Source organism: Mastomys coucha, unplaced genomic scaffold, assembly GCF_008632895.1.
Source record: "Mastomys coucha isolate ucsf_1 unplaced genomic scaffold, UCSF_Mcou_1 pScaffold9, whole genome shotgun sequence".
Lineage (NCBI taxonomy): Eukaryota > Metazoa > Chordata > Mammalia > Rodentia > Muridae > Mastomys > Mastomys coucha.
The window spans coordinates 39,680,948-39,695,314 of record NW_022196915.1 but is presented as its reverse complement, the minus strand read 5'-3'; the positions used below and the strand labels follow the sequence as shown (position 1 = coordinate 39,695,314).

At 40.2% G+C, this 14,367-nt stretch overlaps 1 gene segment (V, D, J or C); it reads right to left on the bottom strand.

Annotated features, from left to right (window-relative positions):
• Positions 1-9,738: 9,738 nt before the first annotated feature.
• LOC116084799 lies at positions 9,739-10,446 on the bottom strand. The segment is given in 2 exon segments: positions 9,739-10,191; positions 10,350-10,446. Coding segments are annotated over 2 exon segments (435 nt in total).
• Positions 10,447-14,367: the final 3,921 nt, after the last annotated feature.

Sequence of the window (14,367 nt, the reverse complement as noted above, 5' to 3'; positions counted from 1 at the left end):
TCTCTCTCTCTCTCTCTCTCTCTCTCTCTCTCTCTGTTTGTTTCGCTGTCTCTTTGTCTCTGTCAGTCTCTCTCTCCCTCCCTCTCTCTCTCCCTCCCCCCGCTCTCTGACTAATCTACAGAAATACTCTCTACTAGGTCATATTAGATTTGGACTCAGGTAGGCAATCTCTCCAGACTTATTCTTAGTCCAGTAATAGCCTGATTACAGGAGACTCTCCTCCAACCTCACTTCCATTCCATTTATTCAGAACCTAGCTCTTTCTTCTGGAAACTCTCATAACACCCTCCTAGTCAATCTTTAATTCTTCCTGTCAACTGACAACCCACAGAAGCACTCTACAAGGAACCCCCATAGCCCCCTCCAATTGACTAGGTTCCAGAGAAGGCAACAGCAGTCAAATAACAGAGCACTCACCAAACAAATGCAAGACCAGATATTGAAACCAAGAAACACCTCAAATATAATGACTACAAATGCCTAGATTGCAGCACAAAAACACAAGCATGAACAGCCAAGACAATGTTCTTCTGTCAGAAGCCACTAGCCTTGTTGCAGTAGGCTCTAAGAAATGCAATATAGGTGGAGCTTAAGAAGAAGACTTTGATTTTCCTCTCCAGTGACTTTCTAAGGCAGAACCAGACAGGAGACTCAAGCCAAAGAAGTGGCAGGGCAGCAGGACAGGATCCTTTCACCCTCCAGCTAAAACTAGGAGGGACAGCAGATCCACAGTCATCTCTCTCTGCATGCTTTCTGCAAGCAGAGAGCTGATCTCCAGGGAGTGCTCTGACCACAGGACTCAGGCAAGATCACCATCTTCGCTCCAGTGACTTTCTAAGGCAGGATCAGCAGGGAGGCTCTGGTCATATAAGTGGCAGGGCAGCTGGGACAGGATCCTTTGTACCTCCTTCTACAACTAGGAGAGACAGCTGATCCACAGTCCTCTCTGCACATTTCCCAAAAGCATGGCCTTGTCTCCAGGGTTGCTGTGACCCCAGGACTTAGGAGGGACTGCTGATCCACAGCCCCCTGAGCATGGGTCTTACCAGAGGAGAGCTGATCTCCCAGAAGTGCTGACAGAGGCTTACAGACCCACAGGAGGAACAAGCTCCAGCCAGAGACAGCAAGAACATCTAACACCAGAGATCAACAAATGGCAAAAGTCAAATGCAAGAATCTTACCAATGGAAACCAAGACTACTTGGCATCATCAGAACCTAGTACTCCCACCACAGCAAGTCCTGGATATCCTAAAACACCAGAAAAGCAAGATTTGGATCTAAAATCATATCTCAGGATGGAGATAGAGGAATTTAAGAAGGGCATGAATGACTCCCTTAAAGAAATATGGGAGAAAACAGGTAAACAGGTTCTAGCCCTTAAAGAGAAAACACAAAAAGCCCTTAAAGAATTACAGGAAAGCACAACCAAACAGGTGAAGGAATTGAACAAAACAATCCAGGACCTAAATATGGAAGTAGAAACAAGTATGAAATCACAAAGAGAGACAACTCTGGAGATAGAAATCCTAGGAAAGAAGTCAGGAACCATAGGTGCAAGCATCACCAACAGAATACAAGAGATAGAAGAGAGAATCTCAGGTGCACAAGATACAATAGAAAACAGTGACACAACAGTCAAAGAAAATGCAAAATACAAAAAGTTCCTACTACAAAACATCCAGGAAATCCAGGACTCAATGAGAAGACAAAACCTAAGGATAATAGTTATAGAAGAGAGTGAAGACTTCCAACTTAAAGGGCCAGTGAATATTTTCAACAAAATTATAGAAGAAAACTTCCCAGCCTAAAGAAAAAAAGATGACCATGAACATACAAGAAGCCTACAGAACTCCAAATACTTTGGACCAAAAAAGAAATTCCTCCCACCACATAATAGTCAAAACACTGAATGCACAAAACAAAGAAAGAATATTAAAAGCAGTAAGCGAAAAATGTCAAGTAATATATAAAGGCAGACCTATTAGAATTACACCAGACTTCTCGCCAGAGATGATCAAAACCAGAAGATCATGGGCAGATGTCATACAAACCCTAAGAGAACACAAATGCCAGCCCAGGCTACTATACCCAGCAAAACTCTAAATCACCATAGATGGAGAAACCAAAGTATTCCAAGACAAAACCAAATTTACACAATATCTTTCCACAAATCTGCCCTTCAAAGGATAGTAAATGCAAAACTCCAACACAAGTAGGGAAACTATATCCTAGAAAAAGGAAGAAAGTAATCTTCCAACAAAACTAAAAGAACATAGCCACATGAACAGAATTCCAACTCTAACAACAAAAATAACAGGAAGCAACAATTACTTTTCCTTAATATCTACTAATATCAATGGACTCAATTCCCCAATAAAAAGACATAGACTATCAGACTGGATATGTAAACAGGACCCAACATTTTGCTGCATATAGGAAACCCACCTCAGTGACAAAGACAGATACTACCTCAGAATAAAAGGCTGGAAAACAATTTTCCAAGCAAATAGTCCCAAGAAACAAGCTGAAGTAGCCATTCTAATTTCAAATAAAATCGACTTTCACCCTAGAGTGATCAAAAAAGATAAGGAGGAGCACTTTATATTCATCAAATGTAAGATCTACCAAGATGAACTCTCAATTCTGAACCTCTACACTCCAAATGCAAGGGCATCTACATTCATAAAAGAAACTTTAATTGCACCCCACACAATAATAGTGGGATATTTTAACACCTCACTCTCTGCAGTGAACATATCATGGAAACAGAAATTAAACAAAGACACAGTGAGACTAACAGCAGTTATGAAACAGATGGACTTAACAGATATCTATAGGACATTTTATCCTAAAACCAAAGGATATACCTTCTTCTCAGCACCTCATGGTACCTTCTCCAAAACTGACCATATAATCAGTCACAAATCATGCCTCAACAGATAAAACAAGATTGAAATAATTCCTTGCATCCTATCAGATCACCATGGACTAAGGTTGCTCCTCAATAACAGTATAAACAATAGAAAGTCCACATACATGTGGAAGCTTAACAACACTCTACTCAATGGTAACTTGGTCAAGAAAGAAATAAAGAAAGAAATTAAAGACTTTCTAGAGTTTAATGAAAATGAAGCCACAACATACCCAAACTTATGGGACACAATGAAAACAGTCCTAAGAGGAAAACTCCTAGCTTTTAGTGCCTCCAAAAAGAAACTAGAGAGAGCATATACCACCAATTTGAGAGCACATCTGAAAGCTCTAGATCAAAAAGAAGTATATTCACCCAAGAGGAGTCAAACGTGAGAAATAATCAAATTCTGGGCTGAAATCAACCAAATGGAAACAAAAAGAACTGTACAAAGAACTATACAAACTAGGAGCTGGTTCTTTGAGAAAATCAACAAAATAGACAAACCCTTAGTCAGACTAACTAGAGGGCACAGAGACAGTATCCTAATTAACAAAATCAGAAATGGAGACAAAACAACAGAAACTGAGGAAATCAAAAAAAATCATGAGATCCTACTAGAAAAGCCTATACTCGACAAGACTGAAAAACTTGGATGAAACGGACAATTTTCTGGATAGATACCAGGTACCAAAGTTAAATCAAGATCAGATAAACTATCTCAACAGTCCCATATCTGCTAATGAAATAGAAACAATCATTAATTGTCTCCTAACCAAAAACAGCCCAGGACCGGATGGGTTTAGTGCAGAGTTTTATCAAACCTTCAAAGAAGACCTAATATTCCTCAAACTATTCTACAAAATAGAAACAAGAGGTGCTCTACCCAATTCCTTCTATGAAGCCACAATTACGCTGATACCTAAACCACACAAAGACCTAAGAAAGAAAGAAAACTTCAGACCAATTTCCCTTATGAATATCGATGCAAAAGTACTCAATAAAATTCTTGCAAACCAAATCCAAGAACACATCAAAATGATCATCCATCATGATCAAGTAGGCTTCATCCCAGGGATGCAGGGATGGTTCAATATATGGAAATCCATCAATGTAATTCACTATATAAACAAACTCAAAGGAAAAAAAACATATGATCATCTCATTAGATGCTGAGAAAGCATTTGACAAAATCCAACACCCCTTCATGATAAAAGTCTTGGGGAAAGATCAGGAATTCAAGGCCCATACTTAAACATATTAAAAGCAATATACAGAAAACCAGTAGCCAACATCAAACTAAATGGAGAGAAACTTGAAGCAATCCCACTAAAATCAGGGACTAGACAAGGCTGCCCACTCTCTCCCTACCTATTCAATATTGTACTTGAAGTCCTAACCAGAGCAATTAGACAACAAAAGGAGATCAAAAGGATACAAATTGGAAAGGAAGAAGTCAGATTATCACTATTTGCTGATGATATGATAGTGTACTTAAGTGACCCCAAAAATTTCACCAGAGAGCTTCAAAACCTGATAAACAACTTCAGCAAAGTAGCTGGATATAAAATTAACTCAAGCAAATCAGTGGCCTTCCTCTACACAAAGAATAAACAGGCTGAGAAAGAAATTAGGGAATCAACACCCTTCACAATAGTGACAAATTATATAAAATACCTTGGTGTGTCTCTAACTAAGCAAGTAAAAGATCTGTATGACAAAAACTTCAAGTCTCTGAAGAAGAAAATCAAAAATTATCTCAGAAGATGGAAAGATCTCCCATGCTCATGGATTGGCAGGATTAATACTGTAAAAATGGTCATCTTGCCAAAAGCAATCTACAGATTCAATGCAATCCCCATCAAAATTCCAACTCAATTCTTCACAGACTTGGAAAGAGCAATTTGCAACTTTATCTGGAATAACAAAAAAACCTAGGATAGCAAAAACTATTCTCCACAATAAAAGAACTTCTGGTGGAATCACTATCCCAGACCTTAAGCTGTACTACAGAGCAATTGTGATAAAAACTGCATGGTATTGGTACAGTGACAGGCAGGTGGATCAATGGAATAGACTTGAAGACCCAGAAATGAAGCCACAAACCTATGGTCACTTGATCTTTGACAAAGGAGCTAAAACAATCCAGTGGCGGGGGAAGACAGCATTTTCCACAAATAGTGCTGGCTCAACTGGCAGTTAGCATGTAGAAGAATGCAAATCGATCCATTCTTATCTCCTTGTACAAAGCTTAAGTCCAAGTGGATCAAGGACCTCCACATAATACCAGATACACTGAAACTAATAGAAAAGAAAATGGGGAAGAGCCTCGAGCACATGGGCACAGGGGAAATTTTCCTGAAGTGAACACCAATAGCTTATGCTCTAAGATCAAGATTTGACAATGGGACCTCACAAAATTACAAAGCTTCTGTAAGGCAAAGGACACTGTTAATAGGACACAACCGCAACCAACAAACTGGGAAAAGATCTTTACCAATCCTATATATGATAGAGGGCTAATATCCTATATATACAGAGAACTCAAGAAGTCAGATTCCACAGAACCAAATAACCCTATTTTAAAAATAGGGTACAGAACTAAAACAAGAATTCTCAACTGAGGAATACTGAATGGCTGAGAAGCACCTAAAGAAATGTTCAACATCCTTAGTCATCAGGGAAATGCAAATCAAAAAAAACTCTGAAATTTCACCTTACACCAGTCAGAATGGCTAAGATCAAAAACTCAGGTGACAGCAGATGCTGGCAAGGTTGTGGAGAAAGAGGAACACTCCTCCATTGCTGGTGGGATTGCAAGCTGGTACAACCACCCTGGAAATCAGTTTGGTGGTTCCTCCATAGTCATCTCACCTCAGCAAAATACTCCACTTCCTCTCTCAGCCCTTTATAAAGGAAAGATCTATACAACAAACGGAGTTCCTGCTTTGACAGACTCCAGACTTGGGGTGGTTATTCTCCCTATGGCAGGAGATCTGACCCACGACACTCACCACCCTGCTAGACTCTGGTGAACTGGGTTCTCTCTCTCTCTCTCTCTCTCTCTCTCTCTCTCTCTCTCTCTCTCTCTCTCTCTCAAATCTGCCATCAGAGAGCCCAGCATGTAGCCATCACAGAAATGCAAGTTTAAAAGCTGTCAAGGGGAACACTCCACCATTGCTGGTGGGATTGCAAGCTGGTACAACCATTCTGGAATTCAGTCTGGCAGTTCCTCAGGAAAGTGGACATAGTACTACCTGAGGACCCAGCAACACCACTCCTGGGCATACACCCAGAACATGCTTCAACATGTAATAAGGACACATGCTCCACTATGTTCATAGCAGCCAGATTTATAATAACCAGAAGCTGGAAACAACCCAGATGCCCCTCCACAAAGGAATGGACACTGCAAATGTGGTACATTTACACAATGGAGCACTACTCAGCTATTAAAAATGACTTCATGAAATTCACAGGCAAATGGATGGAACTTGAAAATATCATCCTGAGTGAAGTAACCCAGTCACAAAAGAACACACATGGTATGTACTTACTGATAAGTGGATATTAGCCCAAAAATTTGGAATACCCAAGATACACTTCACCGACCATATGAAGCTCAAGAAGAAGGAAGACCAAAGTGTGGATGCTTTAGTGCTTTGAAGAATGGGTTAAAAATACTCACAGGAGGAAATATGGAGAAGTGTGGAGCAGGGACTAAAGAAAAGGCCATCCAGAGACTGCCCTACCTGTGGATCCATCCTAAATACAGTCACCAAACCCAGACACTATTGTGGATGCTTACAAGTGCATGCTAACAGGAGCCTCATATGGCTGTCTCCTGAGAGGCTCTAGTAGAGCCTGACAAATTCAGAGGCAGATGCTCACAACCAACCATTGAACTGAGTACAGGGTCCCAGATGGAGGGGTTGGAGAAGGGACTGAAGGAGCTGAAGGGATTTGCAGCCCCAAGGGGAAGCAACAGTGTCAACTAGCCAGACCACCCCCCCCTGGAGCTCCCTGGGGCTGCACCACCAACCAAAGAGTACTCATGGGAGGGGAGACCTGGAAAGGGGATGACATTTGAAATGTAAATAAAGAAAATATCAAATGTAAATGTAAATAAAGAAAATATCCAATAAAATTTTTTAAAAAATTAAAAAAAAATGTGAAGGATTTTCTTATCCAAGTCAAAATGGTCAAGATCAATAATACTAATGACAGGATGTATTGGCGAGGATATGGGGTGTTATTAATTGTTGGTAGTGAAAACTTGTACAGCTACCATGGAAATCAGGGTGAAATGCAATCATCAATATCTACCAGCCACAAACACTGGAAACTGTAACAGTGACTTGCCTCAAGATATATTACTGAAATTGTAACAAAAATGTTATAGGGGTAAGAAACCACTTTTCTGTTGGAATTAGGGCCCACTTCATGAGATATAACTCATTCTTGACACTGCTTAAAGTGGCTAAGAACCTGAGATTAGGTAGGTCAAAAACTTAGGAGAAAACCTACTATGGTTATTGTGCTAAATGTACATAGTAATAAAATCACTCATAATGGCATTCTGTTATGTACAAAGATCAGTGAACATTGCCCAAGCCTCATTAGAGAAGATTTTCAAGCACTATGTGGGAATTAATATAATGTCCCTCGGCTGATCCTTGTGTAGAATGTGACTTTGGAACACTCAGTCCTAAAAGGAACTTTTTCATCAAAGCTCTCCCCTTCAAAGTCTCGGGGATCTATGTGGAAGAGAAGGCAGAAAGACTGCTAGAGCCATAGGTGATGAATGATTCCAGCAAACACTGTCTTCCAGATGCAGCTAGAGCGGCATACTTATGAACTCAGAGAGTGTGGAAATATGCCCAAGAGTTACACAGATTTAATCCGGATGTGATCCCAGCACTGAGAGAGGGAAGTGAAGCCTGAAACAGTGAGTCTGCTGGAAGAACAGGCAATCCCAGAAGGTGTAGGTTTAGGAAGGAACTTTCTAAATGGGACCCCAGAAGTACAGACTTGCCACAGAGTTGGAGAGAATCGTTTCCAGCTATACATCTGATAGAGGATTTAATATCCAGGATATACAAACAAGTCAAAACAGATGATGCAATTTAAAAATGGGCCATGGATCTGAACAAACAGTTTCCAAAGGAAGAAATAAAAATATCTAAGGGATATCAGAAGGATTCTTTAATGTCTTTGGCAATTAGGGAAATTAGGAAATTCAAATCTTGCACAGGTTTATTCATACCAGTTTCAACATTTTAGGTGTTTGATCCAGTTCGAGTTAATTTTTGTGAAGGTGGTAATAAGTATGGGTCCAATTCCATTTTTCTACTACTTTGAGGTTTCATCTTACCTCAGGAAGAGTGATCAAGATTTAAAAAATAAATGACAAGAGAATGTGTTTATGAAGATATGGGGAGAGAGGAACACTCATTCACATTGGTGAAACTGCAAACTGATGAATTTGTGGAAATCAATGTGGTTGATATTCTAAAAGCTAAAAGTACATCTATCATATGACCCATCTAATCCTCTCCTTGGCACATGCCCAATACACTTGACATCCTACCACAAATAATTGTTCAGCCTTATTCATTGCTGCTCTATTCATGGTAGCTAGAAAATAGAAATAAACTAAATGTCCTTCAACAGATTCATGGATAGTCGAAGTTCATATTGAAATACCATTTGGCTGAAAAGAAAATTTAAATTGTAGGATTTGGAAGTAAATGGATGGATCTCGAAAATATTATACTGAGTAAAGTATCCAAGACCCAAAAAGACAAATGCTACATATGCTCACTTATTTCCAGAGCCCATCTCTGAATCTTCAGCTCTGAATGTATCACCTGGGGTAACTGCAGATACCAGGAGAGTTAAAAGAATCTATGTGGTTCTTCAGAGGAGAATAGTAGATGCAAGAGCTATGAAGGAGACATAGGTAACATGGAGGATACTTACCTGATGAGCTGAAAGCAACATACATTGAGAGGGAGGGAGGAAGGGAGGGAGGGAGGGAAGGAAGGATAAACAACACTAAAGATGATTGAAAGAGCCATAGAGAATCATACTATCTTATGTTTGCTTAAAATTGCATATGTAAGTGCATCTGTATATACACATGCATATATTTTGAAGAAATTATGACATTTTGATGTGATAATTATTCCCAACAAAAACAACACCCCCCCCCAAAAAAAAAACACACTAGTTCCAGGCATATCTCCTTTTGAATTGTTGATCAAGGGAGCTCAGGAACCCTCCCAAACCATACAGCCTATTGTCATTATCCAGATAGAAGACTTCAGCTTGTGTAAAACTGACATAAAACTAGCTAGCACAAGGCCTACCCAACATGATGAAATGCATGCCTAGTACTCTAGGCCTGACCCACTATACATGTCTGATTAATCAATGAACCCTGGATGAGAAACTATTAATGCTACTTCCTAAACCAGAATTATTTCTAATTGTATTCTAAATATGGAACTGATAGCATAACTCCCATGCCTGTGGTGGTTGGAGTGAGAAGGACCCCATAGGATCATGTTTTGTCCTCAGCTGGCAGATGTTTGGGAAAGACTAGGTCTCGGATGTGGCCTTGTTGTAAGGAGTGTCACTGGGGATGCCATTCTCTCTCTCTCTCTCTCTCTCTCTCTCTCTCTCTGTCTGCCTGTCTCTGTCTCTCTCTTTCTCTCTCTCTCCTCTCTCTCTCTCCCTCTCTCTCTCTCTCTCTCTCTCTCTCTCTCACACACACACACACACACACAGAAAGAGAGAGTGAGAGAGAGAGAGAGAGAGAGCTGAGCCAAACTTTCTCATTGTGTTTTAAATATCAGTTCCATTGCAAATAAACAATATGACAAATGCTTTACTACAAGACACAGGGTGTGGATGGGGCTCCTGCCCCATAGCACCCCCATAGCAAGTTTGAGGATAGGCTGCAGGTGCCTGGGAAACAGTGTGTGCTTGCTGCACAGAAGTAGACGCCTGAATCTTCAGGTTGTGTGGCTGCGATGTGCAGGGCGAATCGTTTGGCTTTCTTATCCAGTAAGGCTGTAAGTCTTTGGTTCTGCTTTCTGTCCACATTTGAACGGATGTCTATCACAAAGTAGAGACCCTTTCCAGCTTCTTGCTTGTACCAAGGGAAGTATGACGAAGCAGTGTCTGTGTAAGTGCAGTTGATGACAGCGCTGTCTCCCTCTCGAACACTCAGTGTAGAATGAGGTTGCTCTAACTTCTCTCCATGGCTCTCCCCTACACAGAAAGAAAAACAGAAAGGAGAAGAGCAGTCAGGCAGTACGCTGCTAAATCTCTCTGTCCACAACAACTAGAGGGAACTGTATAAAACAGATTGCCCATGGATGTCTAACATCCATCAGATATTTTCTCCTGACCCCAAATCTTCAACTCACAGTCCATCCATAGCCACAAGAACAGGAATGCAGTGTGAATGGATGTCTTCATCGTTCCCCCCGCCTGGGATTAACGCAGACTTGCAATCTCTTGTCAAGCAAGCTATTTGTATTTCCAGGTTGTCTCTTTTCTTTAACAGTTATCGGAGCTTCCTGTGTGATCTTACCAGCCAATAAGAAAACAAATGCCTCTGTTCTCACACATTGCTTCAGAGTGCAAAGAAATGAGCTTGCTATGCTTTTCGTCAGCGGCTCTACTGCCATCTTGTGGCCATCTCTCTAATTGCTGAATGCTGTGATTAAACATGTAGAGACTGGGGTTGATTTTTTTTGCATACTACTGAGTCATTATTAGTAAACTGGAAAGAGGTACACACACTCAGTGCCAGTGAATGATGAGCTGGGATAAACATTTGAAATCAAGATGTTACTATGATTCATCTTTATGAATGAAAGCTAGAAAATTCTTAATTTTCAGTCAATATAATTTTTATGGACAATGAAGGGTAAAGTAGGGAGGGAGAGGGTATGGCAGAAAGGATAGGTGGATGGAGGGACAACTAACACTAGGATGTTTGAAAAGTGTGTGTGTGTGTGTGTGTGTGTGTGTGTGTGTATGAGAAAGAGAGAAAGAGAGACAGACAGACAGACAGACAGAGCAAATTAGTATACTTCTCCCAGAAGCAATAGCATGCCAAATAAAAAGCTCAGAACCAGCTATGTGATGCATCCCCGAGAGTGTTGACCTGGAGCAGTCTTAGAGACCCCTGAAATCATGGAACGTATTGCTGTTGCTCTTGGTCACCCACCAGAACGTTATGGCAGAACCACATTGCTGAAGACACCACATATTTTGGTCACAGGACTTAGGGCAATCACACCAGTACTAATCAGGAAACTTTAGTCAGGAAACTTCCTCCTTGCTGACTGCATTTTAGAATATCAGAAGTGGGACTCAGGCTGCTAGGGGAGAAAGTTTAACAACCGTCTTAAGCTGCTGTGAGCCATGAGAGCTACAGTAGTGACCATTACAGCAAGATTCAGATGTGCCCATGGGCACAGCAGCAGCGTGAATGTTACGGGAGCAGTGAACCACTTTCTAATTAAATTTCAGGCCTACTTCATGATAGAAAAAAACGCATGACTGGTACTATAAACAGGTCAGGAGCCTACAAATACGGAAATTATAGGCCCTAGGGGGGAAACTACAACTATTATTTTTGCTAAATTGATGTAGTGTCAAACTTCCCTCTACTTTTACAATATTAATAGATAAGAGTGGCAGTCAATCCTAATTACAGAAATAATCTTTTGTGTAGCAAATGGTAGAAAACACATAGACTCACAACTGGTCACAGTGCTGTTTCTCCTAAATTTTTATTTTATTTTACATAAGACCATTCACACACATATATAGATATAAATATAGATAGATATATCATACTTTTTTATCCTCCAATGCTTTACCTTCTCTCTTCTCCTCTTTCACATTCAAATCAGTGCCTTTTATTTCTCAAACAACCTTCCTCTATTCTCATGCCATACATACTACATTATATGATGCATATACAATGTCTAGAATCCATGAACAAGAGAAGCATGTGACATTAGTGTGTGTCTTTCTGAAACTAGCCTTATTCATTTTATATGATAATCTTCACTTATAGCCATTTTCCTGCAAATGACACAGCTCCATTATTCTCTGTGGGAGAAATAATTCCTTTGTGTTAGAATGTCACCATCCCCCCCCAATTCCTCTGTTTCTCTGAGGATTGTTGACTTGGAGTCTTAGAGAGAAATTACAAGATGTATAGCTAGGATTCATAATATATCTATTTTTAGTTTGTTAGGTTGGTGATTTTTTTATTCAATTTTTTGAAGAACCCCCATTCTCATTTCCTTATAAAGAATATTTATAAAAAGAATGTGAAAGAGAGATGCACTGGATATGTGAAAGTCATATAATATCTCAAACTCTGCTCTTCAAGAATAATCTTGCTAGAGACCACACTTGAGGCATTATTAATAATCAAACAATCATGTCTCCTTCATACAAATGACTATAATAAAATGAAGAGATTCTATCTCTGAGAAAGAGGCAGAGTAATGGCTTCTTGAACTGTTTCTACTCTAAAATTAGAAACCATTTGAGTCAGAGATTGCAATGAGAAATCTGACTTGCTTTGAGAAATGTTTGACTTGCTTTGAGAAAAGTCCTTGAATTGATTCTACTCCAAAGTTAGAAAAAAATTGACTCAGCAATTACAAGGAGAAATCTGACTGGCTTTGAGAAATAGTTCCCTGTGGGTGAATAGTAAAAGAGAAATTATAATCTCAAAAATCATCATGCTATTCACTTGTAGAAGGTAAATGTGTAAACTTATTCTTTACTTATTTATTTTCCTTTGAGGTGGGTATCAAATCTAGATTTTCTTTTTTTATAGGATATTTTATTTATTTACATTTCAAATGTTATCCCCTTTCCCAGTTTTCCCTCTGAAAACCCCCTATCCCATTCCCCATCCCCCTGCTTCTATGAGGGTACTCCCCCACCCACCTATCCACTTCCATCTCTCTACCCTGACATTCCCCTACACTGGAGCATGGAGCCTTCACAGAACCTAGGGCCTCTCCTCCCACTGATGTCAGATAAGGCCATCCTCTTCTACATATGCAGCTGGAGCCATGTGTCCCTCCATGTGTACTCTTTGGTTGGTGGTTGAGTCACTAGTAGCTCTGGGGAGTCTGTTTGGTTGATATTGTTGTTCTTTCTATGAGGTTGCAAACCCCTTCAGCTCCTTCAGTCCTTTCTCTAACTCCACCATTGGTGTCCCCATGCTCAGACCAATGGTTGGCGGCAAGCATTCACATCTGTATTTGTCAGGATCTGGCAGAGCCTCTCTGGAGACAATTATAGCAGACTCCTATCAGCAAGCACTTCTTGGCATCTGCAATAGTGTCTGAGTTTGGTGTCTGTATATGGGATGGATCCCCAGGTGGGGCAGTCTCTATATGGCCTTTCCATCTGTATCGGTTTCACACTCCTCCCCCTTATTTCCTTTAAACAGGAGCAAATCTGGGATAAAAATTTGGAAGTGACCTTCAGGTCTGGGCCAGTGCCCTGAGCAGACCTTGGGCTCAAACTCTGCAGCCAGTCCCACAACACCCAGAGGAAGCTCTACTCCCAAGTGCTCTAACAAGCCCAGGATCACAGAATCCCAGAATCTCAGGATCACATAGACAGCTTGACTCTGAAGAGTTCTGACACAAGCAGGATCACAGGAAAGACAGGCCCCCATCAGAAATAGTGAGGGCAGGTAACACTAGAGATAATCAAATGGTAGGAGGCAAGCATATGAATATAAGCAACAGAAAACAAACTTACTTGACATAATCAGAAGCCAGTTCTCCCACCATAGCAAGTCCTGGATACATCATTACACCAGAAAAGCAATATTCAAATCTAAACTGACTTCTCATGATTGTGGTGGAAGACTTTAAGAATGACATAAATAACTCCCACAAAGAATTACAAGAGAACACAGTAAACAGGTAGAAGCCCTTTAGGGAGGAAACACAAAAATCCCTTAAAGAATTCAAGAAAAATACAATCAAACAGGCAAAGGAAATGAACAAAACCATCCAAGATCTAAAAATGGAAATAGAAACAATAAAGAAATCACAAAGGGAGACAACCCTAGAGTTAGAAAACCTAAGAAAGAGGTCAGGAGTCATAGATGCAAGCAACACCAACACAATACAAGAGATAGAAGAGAGAATCTTAGGGGCAGAAGATACCATAGAAAACATTGACACAACAGTCAAAGAAAACGCAAAATGCAAAAAACTCCCAACCTAAAACATCCAGGAAATCCAGGACACAATGAGAAGACCAAAACCAAGGATAATAGGTAAAGAAGAGAGTGAAGACTCCCAATCCAATGGGCCGGGTAAATACCTTCAACAAAATTATAGAAGAAAACTTCCCTAACCTAAAGAAAGAGATGCCCATGAACAT